The sequence below is a fragment of the Danio rerio genome, chromosome 13 (assembly GCF_052040795.2).
Source record: "Danio rerio strain M-AB ecotype USA chromosome 13, GRCz13ab, whole genome shotgun sequence".
NCBI classification, from domain to species: Eukaryota; Metazoa; Chordata; class Actinopteri; order Cypriniformes; family Danionidae; genus Danio; species Danio rerio.
This window is the reverse complement of record NC_141033.1, coordinates 51,339,612-51,362,145: the sequence shown is the minus strand read 5'-3', so window position 1 is coordinate 51,362,145 and position 22,534 is coordinate 51,339,612. Positions and strand designations below refer to the sequence as shown.

The 22,534-nt window shown below is 36.4% G+C and overlaps 1 protein-coding gene and 1 long non-coding RNA gene across 7 annotated transcripts in view; both read right to left on the bottom strand.

Annotated features, from left to right (window-relative positions):
• Nucleotides 1-22,534, bottom strand: part of LOC147841212 (uncharacterized) — a 1,204,737-nt gene that overhangs the window by 1,018,537 nt on the left and 163,666 nt on the right. The window lies entirely within an intron of this gene.
• Nucleotides 1-22,534, bottom strand: part of LOC147834325 (protein myomixer-like) — a 48,193-nt gene that overhangs the window by 20,354 nt on the left and 5,305 nt on the right. The window contains exons 3-4 of one of the 6 annotated variants that reach the window (XR_015506469.1): nucleotides 18,832-18,911; nucleotides 10,850-11,211 (exon numbers count right to left, since the gene is read on the bottom strand). Coding sequence is in view for 2 of the 6 variants with exons in the window: in XM_087279854.1 (XP_087135980.1) it covers nucleotides 18,828-18,906 (79 nt within the window). In the remaining 4 variants the exon portion in view is untranslated. Of the gene's footprint in view, nucleotides 1-10,849; nucleotides 11,212-18,827; nucleotides 18,912-22,534 lie in introns of those variants that run through there. The other 5 variants (XR_015506471.1, XR_015506468.1, XR_015506470.1 and 2 more) reach the window with 5 other exon arrangements.

Here is a 22,534-nt window from a genome sequence, read left to right as displayed (position 1 = left end):
TGCACAAATAAATTTGGCAAAAATTTAATTTTTAATGTATAAAAAATTATATTACTATTATTGTTATTATTATTATAAATAAATAAATATATTTTATAACCAGAATTTATTCATGTCTGTGCGTGTCGTGAGCCAGTGTTTGATGCTCAGATTTAAGGGGTTTTTCAATGCATGATCCTTTGAGAAACGATAATGACATATCAGCTGTTTCTGTGCTTCAGATCTGAAATATTCAATCATTTTCCTTCAGCTTAGTCACCAGAACAGAATGAACCGCCAACTCTTATGGCATGTTTTACACAGCGGATGCCCTTCCAGCCGCCACCTAGTACTTGGAAACATTCCTACAACCTCACATTCACACACATGCTCATACACTTATGCCAATTAAGTCCATCTAATTCACCTACAGCGCATGTGTTTGGACTTGTGGGGGAAACCGGAGCACCCAGAAAGAACCCACACCAACACAGCGAGAACATGCAAACTCCACACAAATACAACTGGCCCAGCCGGGACTCAAACCAGCTGCCTTCTTGCTGTGACAGTGCTAACCACTGTGCCACCTTGCTATCCCCAGATCTGAAATACCTACAATAAATAGAGGCAAAAAAATGTTTTAAAGCAAGCTCAAGCATTTCTCAGTAAATATGTTAAAAACAAAATGATTAATCAATAAATATAGTAACAAATGGATGTCTGCCATTACCGGCCTTTATAAAACTGTTATAGTCAGAGATCTTTCTTTCATGTATTCACAAAAGTTGAAACGAGATCCCACAAACTCTAAAAACAATACCAACACTGAGACTTTTAAAAAATCTAATGCTCATGATCTGATGGTCAACTATCGCTGCAGCCACTGAGATAGTAGCCTGATTCTCTTTATTTTGTATGTTTGAGGATTGTTTGTGCTGTTCTCATGTGTTGATGAATGAGATGTTAATGACGTCTGTATGTTTGCAGAGCAGGATCCTGTTGAAAAAAGCATTCATGCTGAGTCGGAGCTGATTACCTTTTAGTCTTTTCCTGTTTAAAAAATATAAATTAATAAACAAGTAAAATAAATAGAAAATGTGTTTAAATATAATGGTAACTGCCAGTTTATTTTTTTTAAATAAATAATAAATACAAATAAAATGTATTTAATTCATTTATTTAAAATAAAAATCAATTATGACAATATTGGTATTTGCAAAAGTAAATTTGATAAAATAAAATTTTAATTACATAAAAAATATTATTATTTTATTATTAATTGTTATTATTAATGAAATAAAATTTATATAAAATTATTATTATTATTCTTATTCTTATTATTATTATTATTAATGATTATTATAAAAATAAAATACAAAATATAAAAAAAATAATTAAAATAAAATCAATGATGACAATGTTGGTATTTTTAAAAATAAATTTGTCAACAATAAAATTAATTACATAAAAATATTATTATTAATTAATTATTATCCTTAATAAAATATAAAATAAAAGAAACTATATTAAATTAAAATCAATGATGACAATGTTGGTATTTGCAAAAATAAATTTGTAAAAAAATACAATTCTGATTACATAAAAAATATTATTATTTTATTATTATTAATAACATTTAATTTAATAAAATTAAATTAAAGTCAATGATGACAATGTTGGTATTTGCAAAAATAAATTTGTTAAAAATTGAATTTAAATGCATAAAAACTATATTATTAGTAGTAGTAGTATTTTAAGTAAATTAATTAATTAATTAACAGCAAAGCAATTCTGTTATTGGTTAAAAAAAAAGTAAAACATTCAGCAAAAATAATAAAATGTTTACTTTGGTACCATAATTATAATTATTAAAAACATTTAAAAAATTAATTTAAGATGATTTTTTTTAAATAACCTATTTAAAATTAGCACAGCTAATTATTTTCCAACTAAATACTAGCTAAAATAATTACATTTTTTTGCTGCCATGATGATGATGTCAGACTTTCATTTATTTATTTAACTTTATGTTAACAGGAAAAATCCTGTCCTGGAGAATTTTCAATCGTTTTTTGTCTTTTGTTGAACAGAAGACAAGATTTTATGATTATTTTTTTTAGGGGTTTCCACCATTATTGGTATAGGACAGTAGAGATTTTACAGACAGTAAAGTGTGGAGAGCAGAGATCAGAGGGGAAGGATCGGCAAAGGATGTCAAGTCAGGAATCGAACTCAGGTCGCCATGAGCACCTCAATGCTATGTTTAACTAACCACTAGGCTATATGTGCCAACAGAAAACAAGATATTACGTAGAATTTTTAAAAAGCAGTCATTGATATGCACAGAACAAAACATACTATTGAATTCAACGTTTTTTCCAGCATTCTTCAGAGTATCTTCCTTTGTGTTCAACAGAACAAAAAATCTCAAACAGGTTTAAAGAAGTGAAAGATAAGCAAATGATGACAGACGTTTCATTTTTGGGTGAACTTTCCTTTTAAGAGTGCTGTAAACAATGGCAGCCAATTGCTCACACAATATCAGAGAGAACGGCATGTTTGACTGAGCATGAGAAGTTTATAAAAACAAAGTAAACCGAGAGGCAGAGCAAAGCGCTGGCAAACCAACGGTGAAGTCATGAAGTTGTGGTTGGAGTATCTTGTTTGTCTTGAATTCCAGAGTCGTGAGCTAAACTGTGTTTTCGCCGAGACGCTTGACCTTCACTGGAATCTCAAACTGCATCCGTAAATAATTCACATTCATTTATTCCACACAATGAAAGCTGAAAGGCAACACCATGAAGCATTCAGAGCTCAGGTTTGGGGAAACAAAGAGATAGTTCACCCCAAAATGAAAATGGACTCAATATTTACTATTTACGGCTCCAAAATTTTATGGACCCTATCATACACCCGGCGCATTAAGGCGCAAGACATGTTTGGGGCGATTTGTTGTTGTTTTCAGACCAGCACAACCCTAAAATAGCTTAAAATGCAAATGCATTTGCGCCACTTTAGGGACTCATGGGTGTGCTGGTCTATATAGGAGGTGTGTTGAGGCGCATTGTTGCCGTATATATACCGCGCCATTGACCCACTTAAATCTGTTCTAAAGTCCAGGACAGAGCGCATTAGTTATGCATCTATGCAGTAGAGTTGGGCGATGTCGACCAATTTGGCTTCGTACGATGTCTAACGTTAAACATCGCAATGAACGATGGCATAGTCATTGTAGGTGGAGGTGAATAAATTATATATGAATAATTCATAAATTCATAAGGAATTAATCATTTGTAGCCTACCATTTCAACTACCTGACACGCATGGTCTTTGTTTATAATCAAATCACAAATAAATAAAGAGGAGTTACACACAAATAACCACCTGTTAAAATCGTATATCGACCCAACACTACTATGCAGGTCAAAACGCTTACACATTGCTTAACACACACACAGGATGTACAGCAACATGGTGCGTCACAACTGACTTTTCACATCGTTATAATAGAGCCCTATGATTTTCTTTCATCTGTTGAACACAAAATAAAGATATTTTGAAGAATGTAGGAAACCGCAAACCATTGACTTGCTATATTTCTACTTTTCTACTATGGTTTACAACATTCTTCAAACTGTTTTCAAACTATCTCTTATTTAAAATGTATGCACTTGCCGATTTTCCAAAAAAATACATTAAAATAGATTTAAACAAGACACTGACTATGTTAACAAGGACATCAGGAATCGTATTATTTGCCTAAATCTGAATAAGACAACAATATGATATGTTCTGTTTTACTGGTTCATTTATTGTATCGCTTCATTTATTTTGTGTTAAGCAGTAGATTTTATTTATATAGGATATGAAAGTTGTCCATGAAAAATAATATTGATTAATAAAGAACAGAGACTGGTTCAAACTTTTCAAAAATGCTAAGATTTTGTCTTCTGTTTATGCAATCATGAAAAATAAAAGTGACAAAATTATATGTATTGGTTAATATATCTGCCTTCAAATCTAAATGGTTATTAATATTGGTCAAAAATTCCAAAATGGTGCATCCATAATTTTGAAAATGTGCATAAAAATGTATGAGTAGGATAAACCTTTTTATAAGAAGAAATGTGCATAAACTACAATGGCAATACAATATGTGAATTATACTATGCGCAAAACTGAAATATCACATGAAATATTTGCAAATAAAGCAGCGTTTCCAACCAATGAGAAACAAAAGATAACAAAATCATGACTTCCTTATAAACTGATGCTAAATATCAGGAAGAGAAATGTGGTTTTGTATGGTAGGAAAAGCCAAGAGCTGCGTCCCAAATCGCATACTTATGCACTATTCTATGCCATTTTGTAGTATAAATAGTGTGAGTAGTGTGTTCACACTGAAAACTCTAGAAATATTAAGTGCACTTTAATTACACGGATGATGCACTCATTCAGCCGCTAAAATGAAGTGTGTAGTCATGGACACTTCACGCACTCAACGACCGCAGGTTTGATTACGAAGCGGAAGGGGCGGAGCTATCGGACGCACATGTTGGATAACTTTATTTATTTTGGATGGGGAAAGCAAAATTCTCCTACGAGAGTGATTATAGCGCCTCCCGATGGTGAATGCGGTAATACTCACGGCAGGTATTATTTAATAATTCAGTCGTTTATTTCACTGATTTGGCAACCGTCAAACGTCATCAGGGAAACGGTTTGAATTTCCGTAGTAAAAAACCATTAGCGTGCCATTTGGGACGCCACTACATACATATACTATCCTGTTGAGTGTGTAAGTGCATAAGTACATAGTGCATGAGTGCATAGTGTATAGTGTGCCATTTGGGACGCAGCTTTTGTGTCTTTTTTCTTCGCTAATAAAGGAGTTGCGCCTCAGAAGATGAAGACTGAACGCAATAAACGCAATGCGTTAGCTTTTGGAGGCGTGAGACGCTCTTTGGGAGCGCAGACAGATGGTCAACACAGTTCTGGAGGGAATATTATAATAATAATAATATAAAAAAAATTAATAATAATACTGAACCACTGTGAAGACAGACTTTGGCTGAGGGGTTTAAGAAATGAGCAAAACAACATTTCAGATGTTTTACAATCTGCTGGAAATTCTGCAGTGCATTAATGCTGTCCAATCACACATTATTATCACCCCATAATCTGTTCTAAACTAAATCACATCACTTCACTAATGCACATGCTGGAGTTTATTCAGCAGAACCATTGAGGTTTATGCACAATTTTCTTGTTTATCCAACAGTTGTGTGTGTTTAAGTTTATTTTGCACATTTTCTAATCACTAATTTTTCTGTAATATTCCAAACTGTGCATTAAAATTGGAAGACGGCTGTTTTTTCCAGCATTCCTCAGTATATCTTCCTTTGTGTTGAACAGAAGAAACATGTTTTGCGAGTAAATGATGACAGAATTTTTAGTTTTTGGTGAACTGCGCCTTTAACCGTCAGAACGAGCCCTCTGGCACTCAACAACTATGACTTCACCTCTTTATCATTGATTTAATAGTCTGAGAAATGTGCCAGAGATATGTAGAGCTGTGTGAGGAGCGCATGCCTGATGAATGACGTCTGAATACACCTGGAGCCGTGAGCTGTGTTTCACTGAGAACTGACACACTTATCAATGCAAAAACACGGCAGAAGTTAGCAGAAACGACAGTTTTGTTGGGCAAAAACTCACTGACAGCTGCAGAGACACTGAAATGAACAGGACAACATGCAGAAAAGAAGAACCAATAATAGTAATAAAGCACCTTTACATAACTCCATATACACATATAGTCAAGTCTGAAATTATTATTCATACCCCTGGCAAATTCTGACTCAACCAGCAAGTTTGTTTTTGCCCGTAAATGACACTGGGTTTCCTCAATCGATAATAAGATGATGTACAAGGGGCCTTATTGAGAAAAAAAAATATTTAAACTAAGTTTAAGTCAGAATTTGCCAGGAGTACTGGTATTCCCAAAAAAAAAAAAAAAAGTTTTATAAAATAGAAAAATTTTATTAAATTAAATTTAAAGTTTTACTATGTATATGATTACTAAAAATAAAAATAAAAGTTTAACCACTTAAACTAAAATTTAAAAATGTTTTACAACAACAGTTAATCTTAAAAATAAAAAATAAAACTTTATTTTGACAATTAAATAAATGTTTACTAAAATATAGACAAAAAGTTGTACCATGTAAAATAAAATAAAAATAAAAATTTTACCATTTAAAATAATAAAAAAATAAACGTTCACTAAAATAAATATTACCATGTAAAATAAAATAAATGATTACTAAAAATAAAAATGTAACAATTTAAACTAAATTTTACAAAATGTTTTACAATAACAGTTAATCTTTAAAATAAAAAATAAAACTTTAATTTGAAAATAAAATAAATGTTTACTAAAATAAAGACAAAAAGTTGTACCATGTAAAATAAATAAAAATGTAACCATTTAAAAGATTATAAAATAAAATTTCACTAAAATAAAATAAGTTTTACCATGTAAAATAAAATTAAACAAAAATTAATTAAAATTAAACAATTTTACCATGTAAATTAAAATAAAAATGTAACCATTTAAAATAAAAAATACCATGTTAAAAAAAATCTTTACTAAAATATAATAAAATAAAAAAGGTTTTACCATGTAAATTAAAATAAAGATAAAAGTTTAACCATACAAAATAAAGCACAGCAAAGCAAAACAAAACAAAACATGGTTAAACTCATCTGAACTCTCTTTATTTACAGCCTGGTGTTCAAACACATGAGATCAGTCTGTATGTGGAGGCCAAGCAGAAGCTGGAGGAATATCAGAGGAAAACACTGGAAACTCAAAACCTCTAAAACACAACCCGCTCCTAATGAATGACTCGCTCAATCATTCAATTAGCTCAAAACGGCTGACTCATTGCAAAAAAACAACAAGAAAATGTGTTTGTGAACGGATCACTGAATCACAGATTAACTCGAGTCATTCAGGAAGGAAACAACACAAAAATACTCAGCTCAGGAACTGATTTCACTGGCAAAACTGGAAAATGATACAATATTTGTCTACAGTATAACTCACACATTATGAACTTCCTGATTGTTGAACTGCTGGATAAAATTAAAATCACATTTGTAATGAAACATGCTCTGTTATCCAGAAAAAATGTTCTCTTGCATAAGTGACATTACTTAACTATAATCATCAAATATAATCTTTTAAACTGATAATGAAGCTTATAGATCTTGAGTTATAGGCTCATTTGAACTGCACATCAGCATAGCCAACGCTTTTAGACGTTCATTAAATGATTGTTATTTGTTGTAATTTTACAAATTGAGCCAAAATGAATGCTTGCATATATATATATATATATATATATATATATATATATATATATATATATATATATATATATATATATATATATATATTAAGGGTGGAGCCGAACCCGAATACGGTATTCGGAAAGGCACGAATAGCGTGTTTTTATGAATACTTGATTCGAACAAATACTTGAAAAATTATTTGTATTCGGGAGCAAGAAAAACACTGTCAAAAAGCAGCGTTTCCTCATGAGACCACAGTGCATGCCCGCGTGAGTGAGTGAGTGAGAGAGAGAGAGTGAGAGAGAGAGAGAGAGAGAGAGAGAGAGAGAGAGAGAGAGAGAAAGAAAGACACACGCTCAGTGCAAAACGCGCCAAAGCCCGAAACTGAAAGCGAGACGTGACTTTTAAGGGACTGTTTCATATGGATTTATTAATCATTCTTACTGTTCAGTGATCGCAAACTGCCGTAGTTTATTAAAGACGCAAACCTCTCACTGCACGTCAGCTGTGCACCTTCAGCAGACCTCCTCATTCCTGCAGCACGAGAGCTTTATGATTGTTTATGCGCGCCAAAAGTGGCGGATCTGTCCGGTAAAATATCTGACTGCGTGTCACCGTATCCCTAAGGACTGTTTGGCGAAATATTTGACTGCATGTCACTGCATAACAAACGACTGAAACGATATAACTAGAGAAATCTCCACTGTGCCACTGTGCGTATGGCAAGCCGTTTTAGCATTTAAACCTTGTTCAGACTATCCATAAATATATTTAGAGATATCTCTAATTATATTTTGACTTGTCATAATTATAATTCAGATTGGAAATATCTGCAAATATATTATGACTGACTAGTCATATTCCTCCATTGACTTCCATTGAAAAATATTTGCAGATATCTCTAAATAAACAAACAAACAAACTTTGTGTCTTTTTTTGTGGCTGGCAGATGACAATAGCAGGACTGTATCTTTTAGTATTATATAGAATACTTTTGTTCTGCCAGATCTCCCAGGCAGGGGTTTATTAAGATTTATTTAGTTAATTTTAGTATTTGGAATTCTGTCCATTGGAAAAAAGTTCTTTCAGAAGAAGAACAGTTTTTTGAAGTATTATTTGTTTTTATTCTGTCTATTCAGTGTCCTTCAACAAGAACGGTGGTGGTGGGGTTTATAATATTCACAATGGTATTTTATTAGTTGTTGGTTTAACCATGGACGAGATAATGGCTTCTATGTTATTTTCTTTTCAATGACATTTCTTATCACATGTTCAAAAACAACAGCCAATATTGCATATCTATGATTTATATAATGGGTATAATTAAACAATACTTTCAATATAACGTAAATTAGAAGTGTAATAGAAAAAATATATATTTTTGCGCCATTTTGAATTTAACTCGAATACAAATACAAATACAAATACTTTTCCCCTCTCAACTAATACAAATACAAATACCGGCTGCTCCGCACATCCCTAATATATATATATCTCAGAGGTCGCGTTAGACTTGGTCGTTGTTCGTCATTTTGACGGGAGGGTTGTAAAAATTCCGTCAACCTATTATTGACCGTCAATTAATTTGCATATTTTCTAATAGCTTTTTTCATTCATATTTTAATGAACTTGCACGACGAGCATATATGCAAAATTAATCATTTATTTATTTGACAAATGATCAAAAACACATATCTACCTTACCTCATATCTTCCTGCTGCATCGACCTGAACTGGGTGCTTGCCTGTGCCTAATCAAATGAATCAAGAGAGACTGATGCAGAGGCAGTTGTCATTAAATTCTGTGTCTTTGCCTCGGAAAGTCGACTTCTCATGACAGTTTTAAATTTGTTCTGGAGGCTGAAGCCGCGTTCTGCTGCCGACTCTGCAGACAGACTCGGGCCAGATATGGTTAACAGGAATCGGGCCAGTGCTTTACAGCAGGTGCCAAAGGGCAGCTGAGCTCGGTCCGATTACTACCTGCTATCTGGCACTTCAGCCAGCGTTTTGTAGTTAGGAAACATTTCTCCAAAGAAAGTGATCAGAAGTTTGCTGGATTTTCTGAATGTGGGATTTCCCGGTCTTGCAAGCACTCGTTTCACCGGGAAAAATACTGCAGCACACGCTCCTAGGGCTTCACCCCTCTGCATTCAGTAGTGCATGGTGTTCACAATGCACCCCAAACCACCTGACCTCCTTGTTGCCGCTTGGTTGGCCCGTAACAACAGCTATCGGCGACTGAGGATTTTTCTCTGTTGGATCTTTATCGTCCACTGCATCACTTTCTCTTTTTTCACCTTTGTTATTAATATCACAACTATTTGGCCGTTTAAAGAATCTTCTCACACTGAGCTGCTGTGAGATATTTGCAACTGTACGCAGCGGCGACAAAGAGGAGACAAAACAAGGGCAGTCGCCATCAGCTGGACAGGAGTGGGAATTACAGTTAGCTACAAATTACAATAGATCACCCTCAGCGTAGTCCGTCAAAATGACCGATCACCTTCAGATTTTTTCGTCACTAATAAAAAAAAACGGTCAATGACGGAAAATATTTGGTTAACGCGACCTCTGATGCTGCCACACCCCCATGTCACGTCAGCTTGGCTTGCCAAGCGGGAAAATAACAGGCTTGTTGAAGTGCTTGTTAAACTGCAGAAGCAGGAGACCCGTCGACAGAACTTAAACCCTCTCCTCTTTCAATGAAGTCGCCGGTGTGGAAGCATTTTGGATTTCCAGTGAGTTATGTTGACAACGTTCGTGTTGTCGACAAAAAAAACACAGTTTTGCAAGCTCTGCTATGTACGTATTACGTACGGTTCGTCCGATAGACAACACCGGCATCGCGATCCTCCGCCCGCCCCCGTTGCAAATCCGCTCGCGAAAAGTACACACTCAGGCCCTGTTTACACTGTCTTTGTTTTTAAATGGCATTTTAGAACGACAACGATTTGACATCCACAGTGGCGTGTAGCATTTCTGAGCAGCCCTCCTTCCTCTCTACCTCTGAAAATGCACATCACGTGACCACACAAACACAGACGCACTCGCAGCCATGCGCTCGAGACAGCAGGTCCAGGCAGTCAGAGGACTGCTTCAATCTTTCACTCACTTGTACTTTGTCATTTTAGCGAACACCTCAGATACTGTTGGCTGGTTCCTGTTGGTTGTGCGTCTTTTTTACCGACACCATTATAACGACACAGATCACTGCCTATTCACGAGTCCCGCAGAAAAAGTGATTGACAGGTGGTAATTATGTGTGTGACTTGCCTTTATTTATTTACTGTATGATTTGTTTATGGGTAAAACAAAGACCATGCAGGTCAGGTAGTTTAAACGGTAGGCTACAAATAATGAATTGGTCATTAATTAATTAATTATTCATAATCAAAAATCGAATCGAGCCTTTAGAATCGAAAATGTAATCGAATCGAGGATTTGGAGGATCGTGACACCCTTAATATATAATTAACATACTCAGCACACACACAAATGACATCAATACAAATGAAATAAAATATTTTTATCTTGAATGTGATAACTAATTAATCATTTCAGAGCACTACCATCCAAAACTGAGCAAACCTGATTCATGCATTACAAAATATGACAATTCAATGCATGAAGCATATTATTAACAAAGACAAAGCACAAAGGTTTTAAATCTGATGAAATGTTGCTCCTGCAAACAAAATAAAATAAATAACTTTACATTAATAAATCAGATAGTGTTTTAAAAGTCCCGGCCACGCTGATAACCATCTTATAGGACTGAAATGAAACATCTGCGGCTCTCAGACTTTGCCAAATGACGAAATGCTCCCCTTTTGATTTGTGGTCAGACGAGCAGACATTTCTCAAGATCCAGATCTAAAAGCAGAACAATGTGTTCATTTACAATCAGCAGCAGACGAGGGCTGAGATAATACAGATCCACAGTCTGAGCAAGTGCACTCAATAGGGCTCTGTGTGGCAAGAACTGCGCTTTATACTGAACTCAGACTATATTCATCCTCAATCATGAGTCGACTGCTGGCATTCAGACTCACAACTGCATCATGTTGAAGATTTTTAAACCACTGAGATATTACTGTGGTTTTTACAAATAGCTTGAATTATTCATTCATTCATTATTTCTTTTTGTTTTTTTATGTAGTAGTTTTGCAGTTTATTACATTTTTATTTCCAAGTAAAATTAAATTAAGAGATATTAAAAAGTTTAATGGAAATTGTATCATTTCCTAGTAATAAGCAATTAAATAAATACATAATAAAATCAAATATAGTCATTTATATTTATTTTACTTTCTAATAAATAAATTTATATATATATATATATATATATATATATATATATATATATATATATATATATATATATATATATATATATATATATAAATAAATAAATATATATATATATATATATATATATAAATAAATAAATAAATATATATATATATATATATATATATATATATATATATAAATAAATATATATATATATATATATATATATATAAATAAATAAATATATATATATATATATATATATATATATATATATATATAAATAAATATATATATAAATAAATAAATAAATATATATATATATATATATATATATATATATATATATATATATATATATATATATATATATAAATAAATATATATATATATATATATATATATATATATATATATATATATATATATATATATACACACATACAGGCGAGGCAGTGGCGCAGTAGGTAGTGCTGTCGCCTCACAGCAAGAAGGTCACTGGGTCGCTGGTTCGAACCTCGGATCAGTTGCCGTTTCTGTGTGGAGTTTGTTTCTCCCTGCCTTCGCGTGGGTTTTCTCTGGGTGCTCCGGTTTCTCCCACAGTCCAAAGACGTGCGCTACAGGTGAATTGGGTAGGCTAAATTGTCCGTAGTGTATGAGTGTGTGTGTGTGTGTGTGTGAATGCGTGTGTGGATGTTTCCCAGACATGGGTTGCGGCTGGAAGGGCATCCGCTGCGTAAAAACTTGCTGGATAAGTTGAGGGTTCATTCCGCTGTGGCAACCCCAGATTAATAAAGGGACTAAGCCGACAAGAAAATGAATGAATGAATGAATGATATATATCTATATATATTACACATAAATACATATATACAGGGAATTGGACAATGAAACTGATGTTGAGGTTTCATGGCTAAATTCAAGCTGCCTTCATTGATCTTCATTTCACCAGTAAGAGTAGAGTGTGAAGGTTTAATTAGCAGAGTAATGGCACAATTTTGCTTAAAAATATTGCAAAGCACACAACATTATGGGTAATCAGTTCGAAAGAGGACAAATTGTTGGTGCGTTTCTCACTGGCGCATCTGTGATCAAGACAGCAAATCTTTGTGATTATCAAGAGCCACGGTATCCAGAGTAGTGTCAGCAAACCACCAAGAAGAAGAACCCCATCCAACAGGAGGAACTGTGGACACAAGTAGCTGTCTGGAAGAGATGTCCGTGTGCTAACCCCGATTGTATGCAAAAAAACATATAACCACACAGCCGCCAAACTCACAGCAGAATTAGATGTGCAGCTCGACTTTCCTGTTTCCACCAAAACTGTTGGTCAGGAGCTCCACTGGGTCAATATATACATGGCCGACTGCTATAGCCAAACCTTTAGTCACTCGTGCCAATGTTAAATGTGGGTTTCATGGTGCCAGCAGCAAAAATCTTGGACTGTGAATAATGGGAAGCATGCATTGTTCTCTCATGAGTCAACCTTCACTGTCTTTACCTCATCTGAGAGAGTTATAGAGTGGAGAAGACCCAAAGAAGCATCGCACCCAGACTGTTGCATTTACAGAGTGAAGCTTAAGTGGGGGGGGATTCAGTAATGGTTTGGGCTGAAATATAATGGCATTCCCTAGGCCTTATACTTGTGCTAGATAGGTGTACCACTACCAAGGACTACTGACCCCTTCTGGAGGATGATAATACACCAATACACACAGCAAGACTGGTGACAAAATGGTTTGATGATAGTTTGATCTCTCAAGGCCTGCACAGTGAACAGATCTAAATACTATTGACCACTTTGGGGTGTTTGGGAGGAGCGAGTGAGTAAAGGTTTTCCTCCACCAACATCATGTAGTGACCTGGCCACTATTCTGCTAGAAGAATGGCTCAAAAACACTCTGGCCACTGTTCGGGACTTGTATCTGACATTCCCAAGATGAACTGATGCTGTATTGGCTGTAATAGGAGGCCCTACATCAGTGATCATCAAACTTGTTCCTGGAAGTCCGGTGTCCTGCAGAGTTTAGCTTCAACCCTAATCAAACACACCTGAACAAGCTGATCAAGGTCTTACTAGGTATACTTGAAACACCAAGGCAGGTGTGTTGAGGCAAGTTGGAGCTAAACCCTGCAGGGCACCGGACCTCCAGGAACGAGAATGGTGACCCCTGGTCTACACTACAGTAATGAATTACTGTGGTCCAAAAGTAGACATTTTTAGTTTCAGTTCTTGTACGTATACTTACATACATACATACAGGGACAATCAAACTGACTTTAGACCACAATAATTCATTAACATAGTGTAGGGCCGCCTTTTGCTACTTTTTGACTAATCAGATGGGGTTTTACAATCTTTAGCCCCACCTCCTCAGTAGTTGCTGTTCTGCTATTGGCTAGAGAGGCCCAAAGGTAAACCCAGAGCGGAAAATAAACACTAATGGGCCAAGATGAGGGAGGAAAATGACAGCAGCCAATCAGAGTCAAGCTGCGTCCCAAATCGCATACTTATGCACTATTCTACGCCATTTTGTAGTATAAATAGTGTGAGTAGTGTGTTCACACTGAGAACTCTAAAAATAATAAGTGCACTTTAATTACCCGGATGATGCACTCATTCAGCCGCTAAAATGAAGTGTGTAATGATGGACACTTCACGCACTCAACGACCGCAGGTTTGCTTACGTAGGGAAAGGGGCGGAGCTATCGGACGCACATGTTGGATAACTTTATTTATTTTGGATGGTGAAAGCAAAATTCTCCTACGAGAGGGATTATAGCGCCTCCCAATGGTGAATGCAGCTACACTCACGGCAGGTATTCAGACATCCCAAGTCTCCCGGAAGTTGCGGGAGTATCCCTGAAATGCATAGACACTCCCGGATGCCCGCAAATGAATGATAATCTCCCGGAAATCGCGCATCTCCTGCCAGGTCCTTAAATACGTTGCACACCCCTCTCTCCACCGCATCCCTACTAGCTCTTCAGGTACGTCTCGTGCAACTCACCCCCACCGTTCTTCAGGTACGTCACGCGCAAGTGACCCCCACCGCTCTTCAGGTATGTCGCGTCATGCGCGCAACTCCCACCACTCTGTCGCGTCTCGCGCACACGCTCCCCTTCTTAGATACGTCGATCACAGCTCAACCAACAATATTGGATAATATCTGTATCCCCCGGAAATGACTTTTTCCAACTTGGGATACCTGGGTATTATTTGATAATGCGTTCGTTTATTTCACTGATTTGGCAACCGTCAAACGTCTACAGGGAAACGGTTTGAATTTCCGCTCAGTAAAAAACCATTAGTGTGCCATTTGGGACGCCACTACATACATATACTATCCTGTTGAGTGTGTAAGTGCATATGTACATAGTGCATGAGTGTATAGTCTATAGTGTGCCATTTGGGACGCAGCTTCAGAATATCTGCTGAGGTTTTTACTCATTCAAAGTGTTTTAAAGACTATGGCTGCGTCCAAACCGCCTACTACTCAGTAGGTACTGTATTTGAATTTAAACGTACTAGTTGGCCGTTAGAAAAGTACCTTCTATACAGCATGAATGTGAAAAGTATGAATGGAATTCAGACGTACTACATCCGCCACTTTGTCATGGTCAGGTGACCTAACTTCATCAGTTGCGTCACTTTACTCCCATTCATGAATTCTCTCACGGGGCATCATGGGATAGCGCAGCATGCATGAGATGCGCACTCCAGAATCTCCCCGGAAGTAGTAAGTCATCCGGGTACTTCTCGCATACTGATTTTCCAATTCTATTCGGGCTTGCATACTGGTTTTAGCATACTATATAGTATGGAAGTATGCGGTTTCGGACGCAGCCTAAACGTTTGCATCATGACAATGTTTTTAGTCTGAAGTAGGGCTGCTCGATTTTGGGAAAAATCATAATCACGATTATTTTGGTCATAATTGTAATCACGATTATTCAAAACGATCACTGTTAAAGTCAAAATTATTAGCGCTCCTGAGAATTTTGTAAAAAATAAATATTTCCCAAATGATGTTTAACAGATCAAGGAATTTTAACAGTATTTCCTCTTATATTTTTTTCTTCTGGAAAAAGGCTTTTTTATTTTTATTTTGGCTAGAATAAAAGCAGGTTTTTTCATATTTTTGATTGTCTGCAGAAGAATCTACTGTTATACAATGACCTGTCTAATAACACTACTTAAGCCTTTAAAACGCACTTTGAATCTGAATGCTTGTATTTTGAAAAAATATCTAGTCAAATATTATGTGCTGTCATCACGACAAAGATAAAATAGATCAGTTATTAGAAAAGAGTTATTAAAGCTATGATGTTCAGAAATCTTCTTTCCATTAAACAGAAATTGGGGGGGAAAGGGTTGCTAATATTCAGGAGGGCTAATAATTCAGACTTCAACTGTATACAAACAGTTATTTCCACCCTGCAAAGGAAAGAGAAATAAATACAATAGAATAAAAATATAAAACAAACTGTGCTTTATGCATCTTCACTTTAAGAAACACTTTAGCTACAAAAGTCCTTCAGTCAAGAGCAGAGGCATGTTCTCCATTTGTTGTTTGATTAATAATCATAAAACAGGAGGCAGAAGGATTATAGCGCGCTGTCTCTTTGATAGTTTCTCTTACGTGTCTCTTTTGATTCTCAACTCGTTTGTTTATTACACAAATGATGCTTGATATTAATAATCACTAAACACCGCATTTTGACACCTAATGACACAGAATCATGCGGTCTTTCGCGCTTTTAAGATCAACACGTGTACAACTGGAAAGGGGGGCATATATGATGCAATAATCGTTTATCTCGATTAATGATTTTTCATAATCGTTAGAAGGCAAAATCTAAATCAAAATTGGATTTTCGATTAATCTTTGTCCTAGTCTTATGTAGAATTAATTAGAGCTGAAAAATATCCTTTACCTGTTTATTCTATTATCATTAAAGAAATGATTTAAAAACATAGCTAATGTTTTCTAGGGAAATGTTATATTATTATCGCAACACTCAACAATTTTGCATATTTTCCTAGTATCGTGCAGTCCTAAAGCAAATGCAGCAGTAAATCCGGGGTGCATTTTATCTTTGGGGAGCTCTTTTAGCATTTGCTAGTGATCAATGTGATGCTGGACTGAAAGTTTCATGCTTTCTGTGATCTGGACGTCTGACCCTCTTCAATCACCCTGATGGAGGGTTTGACCTATGACCCTCAGGTGTAGCTGAATACAAACACAGAGGATTCACAGCTGCGAAGGCATTTCTCACTCAATGCTTTAAACGCAGGAACGGTTTACAGCTTTAATCAGAGAGCCAGACGTGAGACTAATGATGAGGAAACTCTTGACTTTCTCTACATGACGCAAACTGGTAAAAATGCATCCTCAACATTCTTGTCAGTCTGTGTTTTAATGGTGAATATCTGTTTGAAAAGAGATATGAGCTTCAAGACGAACAAAATTATCTTATTTCTTCAAATAAAAATGAAAATAAACAGCAAAAATAAGTCCAAGGCACTCAAAAAATGAGGAAAAAATATGAGAAGATATTTGTTCCACATTTTTCAAGTGCCTTGGACTTATTTTTGCTGCTTGTTCTGATGAATCCCTTAACCAAAGAGGACCGACCGATTATTCAAGGCAAAGATTAACTGAGATTAATTGCATGCAATATGAAAGTATTTAATAAATTTATAATATGCAACAATACAGTTAGCTCACGGTTCAATACATAACGGTTTTCGGTTCGGTTCTCATGGCATGTCACGTTTTTTTTTTTATTCTATAGGCAATAGGAACAGTAGGAGGTTAAGGAGAAAAAAATAAAAATGATTTATTGCAATGCTCATTTTGTTTTACTTAAAAGCCAAGAGAAGTACAGTAGTTCCTAGTGTATTATATAAACAAAATGAACACTGAAATCTCACAGCTGCTGGTAGCCCATGTACAAACTGGGGAACACATCAAATCCTCCACTTTGAAAATAAACACACATGTAAAGTTAATAAAGATACATTGGCCATTTCAAATAAACATATTTGTACTTCAGTAAACATAAATAAACCATCTTAATTATCTCGGTGCTGAAAAAATGCGAGACTGTAGTCTGTAACACGGATCGAGTGCTTTTATAAGATGACCAAAGCCCACATCTCCAATCACCGAAACGGCTGCAAATCTTCAGCAGTAAACAGCCGCACTGCCTTTGTTATTTTATGTGTCTCTCAGAACAGTTGGGTGTGTTTGCTTGAAAGATTCAGCGAGGGATTGTTGCTATTAGGAGGACTTTATTACCTTCTCTGCTGTCCTGCTTCAGACAGTGATATTGCTGGGTGATGGCACTGCAGATGTGTAGTCATGGTTATACGTGTAAATCAATGCTTGCACACAGTTATTTTTTTGTTCACTGTTTTTTTTTTATTGGCATTATGATACCGGCAAAACCGAAATGTCCTCACACCACAGATTTGAAAGACGCCAACACTTTCTCATACTGTTGCCTCACTTCACTGGCGCTTCCTTGTACTGTTGCCTCAGCCTCACTTCACTGCCGCGCGACATGTTAAAGTGTGGAATGATGGTCAAGCGCCCCCTAACTTTAGAGCATAGTGATATAGTTATTTTTACTCGCGGGGAGGAGTTTCCTTATCTCAGCTCATGGATTTAGAAGCACACACAGTCAATTCGGCTAGATATAAAACACAAATAAAATATTTAAACGCAAAACTGAGAAAACCGCAATTCACAAGCGCGTATTGATCCGTGGAGGTCGTACAGTATGGTTCTATATTGAGAACCGTGGCATCTCTAGTATATTAATACATTAGTTATGTACGTGATACACACACATAAAAACACAAAACTATAGAAAACTATAGAAACACCCAAACACACTCATTCACACACGCACACACTTATACATTATGGCCAATTTTGTTTCTTCAATTCACCTATAGCCCATGTGTTCGGACTATAGGGGAAACTGGAGCACCCGGAGGAAACCCACATTAACAGGGGGAGAACATGCAAACTCCACACAGAAATGCCCACTGACCCAGCCGGGACTCAAACCAGCAACCTTTACACTGTGAGGCAACAGTGCTAACCACTGAGCAACCATGCTGCCCCTTCCTGCTTTTTAAATACAGTTGAATAAAGGCACATTTCAGCAAAGAGTACACTCACCTACAGCAGTATGGAGATGCAGTTTCAGAAATCCTTGTGTTTTTCTCTTCCAGGCGTCGTCTGAATCTCCAAACATCATCTATTCTAGAGGAATAAAAGACAACAGATGAGCTCATGTTTGTGGCTTACATAATGGAGCCGTTTATAACATCAGAGCTGATGATTTGTGATTATATGGAGCCGAGTGTCAGATGATGAACAATGTTTACAGTATTTACCAAAAGAGAGCATTACAATGTAAATAATCTGTAAAAAGGGCAGCATGGTGGCTCAGTGGTTAGCACTGTCGCCTCACAGCAAATAGGACGCTGGTTCAGGTTTTAGTTGGCGTTTCCATGTGGAGTTTGCATGTTCTCCCCGTGTTGGCGTGGGTTTCCTCCGGGTGCTCTGGATTCCCCCACAGTCCAAACACATGCGCTATAGATTAATTAAATTAACTTGAATATGCGGTAGTGTATGTGTATGTGTGTGAATGAGTGTGTACAGGTGATTCCCAGTACTGGGTTGTGGCTGGAAGAGCATTCGCTGTGTAAAACGTGTTGGCGGTTCATTCCGCTGTGGCGACCCCTGATGAATAAGAGACTAAAGGCTGTTTTATACTTCTGCGTCAAGTGCACGTGTATGCTCTGGTGCAGTAATGTCGACAAATCTTGTATAAGTCGGCTTGGTAGCTATGCCGAGTATGGGTGGTGCTGAGAGCTGCGAGCCACATGTTTACAAGTGTGGAGTCCCGTGAAAGAACTTGTTTGTTGCACGCCCGCCGGTTCCCGCCTCCAATTGAGCGAGTGTTAGCTACTTGTACATAGAGTGGAGGAATGTCTATTTATCACTATGCAGCGCGTCTGACAGACACGCACCGCTACAGAAAGGGACTGTTTTGAGGATTTCATAGGGCTAACGGCGCCTGTAATGAAAAGGAAATGAATCATGCTGTTTTTATATTTATTTCAAAGTGTTTTCATGACTAAATAAAATGAAAGCACGGAACAGATTCACATTTAGGAGCAGGGGGCGTCCCCTGGTGGTTCGACGGTATGGGTTGTCTATAGGCAGGATCTGCACTTTAATGTTTATTGCCACCCTTCATAGAAAGATAAAAATACGGGAGAAATACGGGAAAATACCTTTACAGGATGATAGCAGGATAGTACTGTAAAATACGAGAGAATCCCTGGAAAAATGGGAGGGTGGACATGTATGCAGTATCAGTATGTTATGTTTAAGCTAATGTTGCTCAAAAACAGTAACAGAATTCACATCCAGAAGATGTAAACCTATAAGGCTTGCAGTTGTCACTTTTGCATAAATGGATCTACGATTTTATTGATGTCACCTCATACTCCAGTTTCTCTTCAAATCTTCCAACCAATCAAATGCTCTCTTGCATCTGCCCCGCCCCCTTCAAGACACTGCTCATTTGTATTTCATTTGATGTGCATGAGCTCAACTACTCTCACTGGCTGTGAGAAAATCAAAACACTATAGAGTGGAGAAACTATGACGTCAATTTGTATGCAAAAACCCGGAAGCGAGTTAGCATTTTAGCAGTTCCAGTTCCCTCGTCCCAAAGACAATGGGTATTTGGGTTTCAGTAAAATCGCTTAAATAAGGTTCGTGGCAAACACAAACTCAAGAAACTTTCACGTTTTATTCTACGATATAAAACACATCAGTTACAGCACACTCTTGAATTTTTAAATCGGTTATGCTTCTTTAAAAGGACGGTTGCTATGAAGTTGCTAAATGGGACTACAGGCGGTGTCGGAGGCATTATACGTCATCGAGCTGAACTGGTCTGGAGCGCAGCTTGCTCGTGTTGGGCATTTGGATTTGTTTGTTATTTAGGTATTTTCATGAATAGTATTTTATAGTTTGCAGTATTTTTCTAATTGGAAATTCAGATTGTGTGTAGATAATTCCTTCACTTGTAAAGACTGTCGAGACAGATTCATTTGTTGATCATTTATTTTAATAAACAATATTAGGAAGGTAGTGCAGCCTGTCTCTTTCCTGCTCTCAGTAATGCAAACGTGTGAATAAATGTGTAAAAATACATGCATGTTAACTGCCATTTTAACGTGATCAAGTGATTTTTCGTCTTTTTTTCTTGATCTGAATGTGTAACACATTTAACTCGGTCATAACTGCAATATTTACACTCTATAAAATGTACAGCAGATGTGTCTGTATGGGCTGCTTTTCGCTGTACGTCGTGACAAAAAAGGAATATTGAATGTTGCTCTGTGCTCAGGCATTTGATAGACTTGTTCCTCCTGATGCCTCATTTCTGCCGTCTGTTTAAGGTAAGCGGGCTGTGTGCACGCGAGCGATACACTTATTTTAATGTCTTATGATAATACTATGTAGGCAGATTCATACACGCAGTTTTAAAACTTTTAGAACAACCGTAAAGCAAAACAGACGTATTTCTCACGTAAAAACGATCAAAAAGGCACATAGGTCTATGTGTTTTTGTGTATTTATATGTTTATAATATATATCGTGGATTATAATATAATAAACAGAGAGATTAACTCTTTGTCATGGACATTAATTCTAAAAATAAGCTTGATAAGTTGTCTGAAGCAGGGTGGGGCTGACGTCACAGGCGCGCGCCCCGAGGGCTCTGTAGTCCGTTAATAGCCTAATGTTAGCTTTTCAATTCTTGTGCTTGTATTTAAGATCCAAAAGTGATCAAAGTTGTATTTTCGTGTGAAGATTATCCGTGTAAGTATAATGAACAGTGTTGGAACACAGAGCTTATTATTCGCGAACTTCGAAAAGCCTATGGGAAAATCCTATAGGGATTTTCACGAGGGAACCAGTTTTATGCTAGCAGCCGATTAGCCTATAAAGTGACGTCATAGTTCCTCCACTCTATTAGCTGATGTTTGTAAAGGGGAGGAGCTACTCTATGCCCCACCCTCTCCATGTTTTAGTTAAGATTACGTCAAACATTATTCTAATAAATTATATTATAAAAAATCAAGTAAAGAACCATACACAGCATCTTCATTGACATCCATTCATAAATTTTCCTTTGGCTTAGTCCCTTATTTATCAGGGGTCGCCACAATGGAATGAACTGCCAACTATTCCAGCATTTGTTTTACACAGCCGATGCCCTTCAAGCCACGACTCAGTACTGAGAAACATCCATTCACACACACACACTCATACACTACAGACAATTCAGTTCATCCAATTCCCCTATAGCGCATGAATGTACTGTGGAACCGGAGCACCCGGAGGAAGCCCACGCCAAAACTCCACACAGAAATGAGAACTAGCTCAGCCGGGACTCAAACCATCGACCTTCTTGCTGTGCTGCAACCGTGTTAAAAACTAAGCCACCGTGCCACCTTTATTAACATTGATTACAATATAATTTGTTTATAATTAAAACTACAAGAAGAAACCTTTAGAAAGCACTGGGGGAAATAGTAAATCTCTATATCATAACAAGAGGAATGATAAGTCCATATATAAACAGAGCTTGTTTGCATGGTTGTCTTCTAATGGAAGTGAGTGTAGTGTTAATGAATGTATGACCGTAAGTGTTTACACACGCCAACAAATATTTGCTTGTACTGCAACCAGTTGATCATTGTCTATTTATTTACTGTTCACCGGTTGATACTGTGCTATGAAAAAATGTAAATACCCATGGAGATTTGTTTGTTTATAACTGTGTTGATGTTTACAAA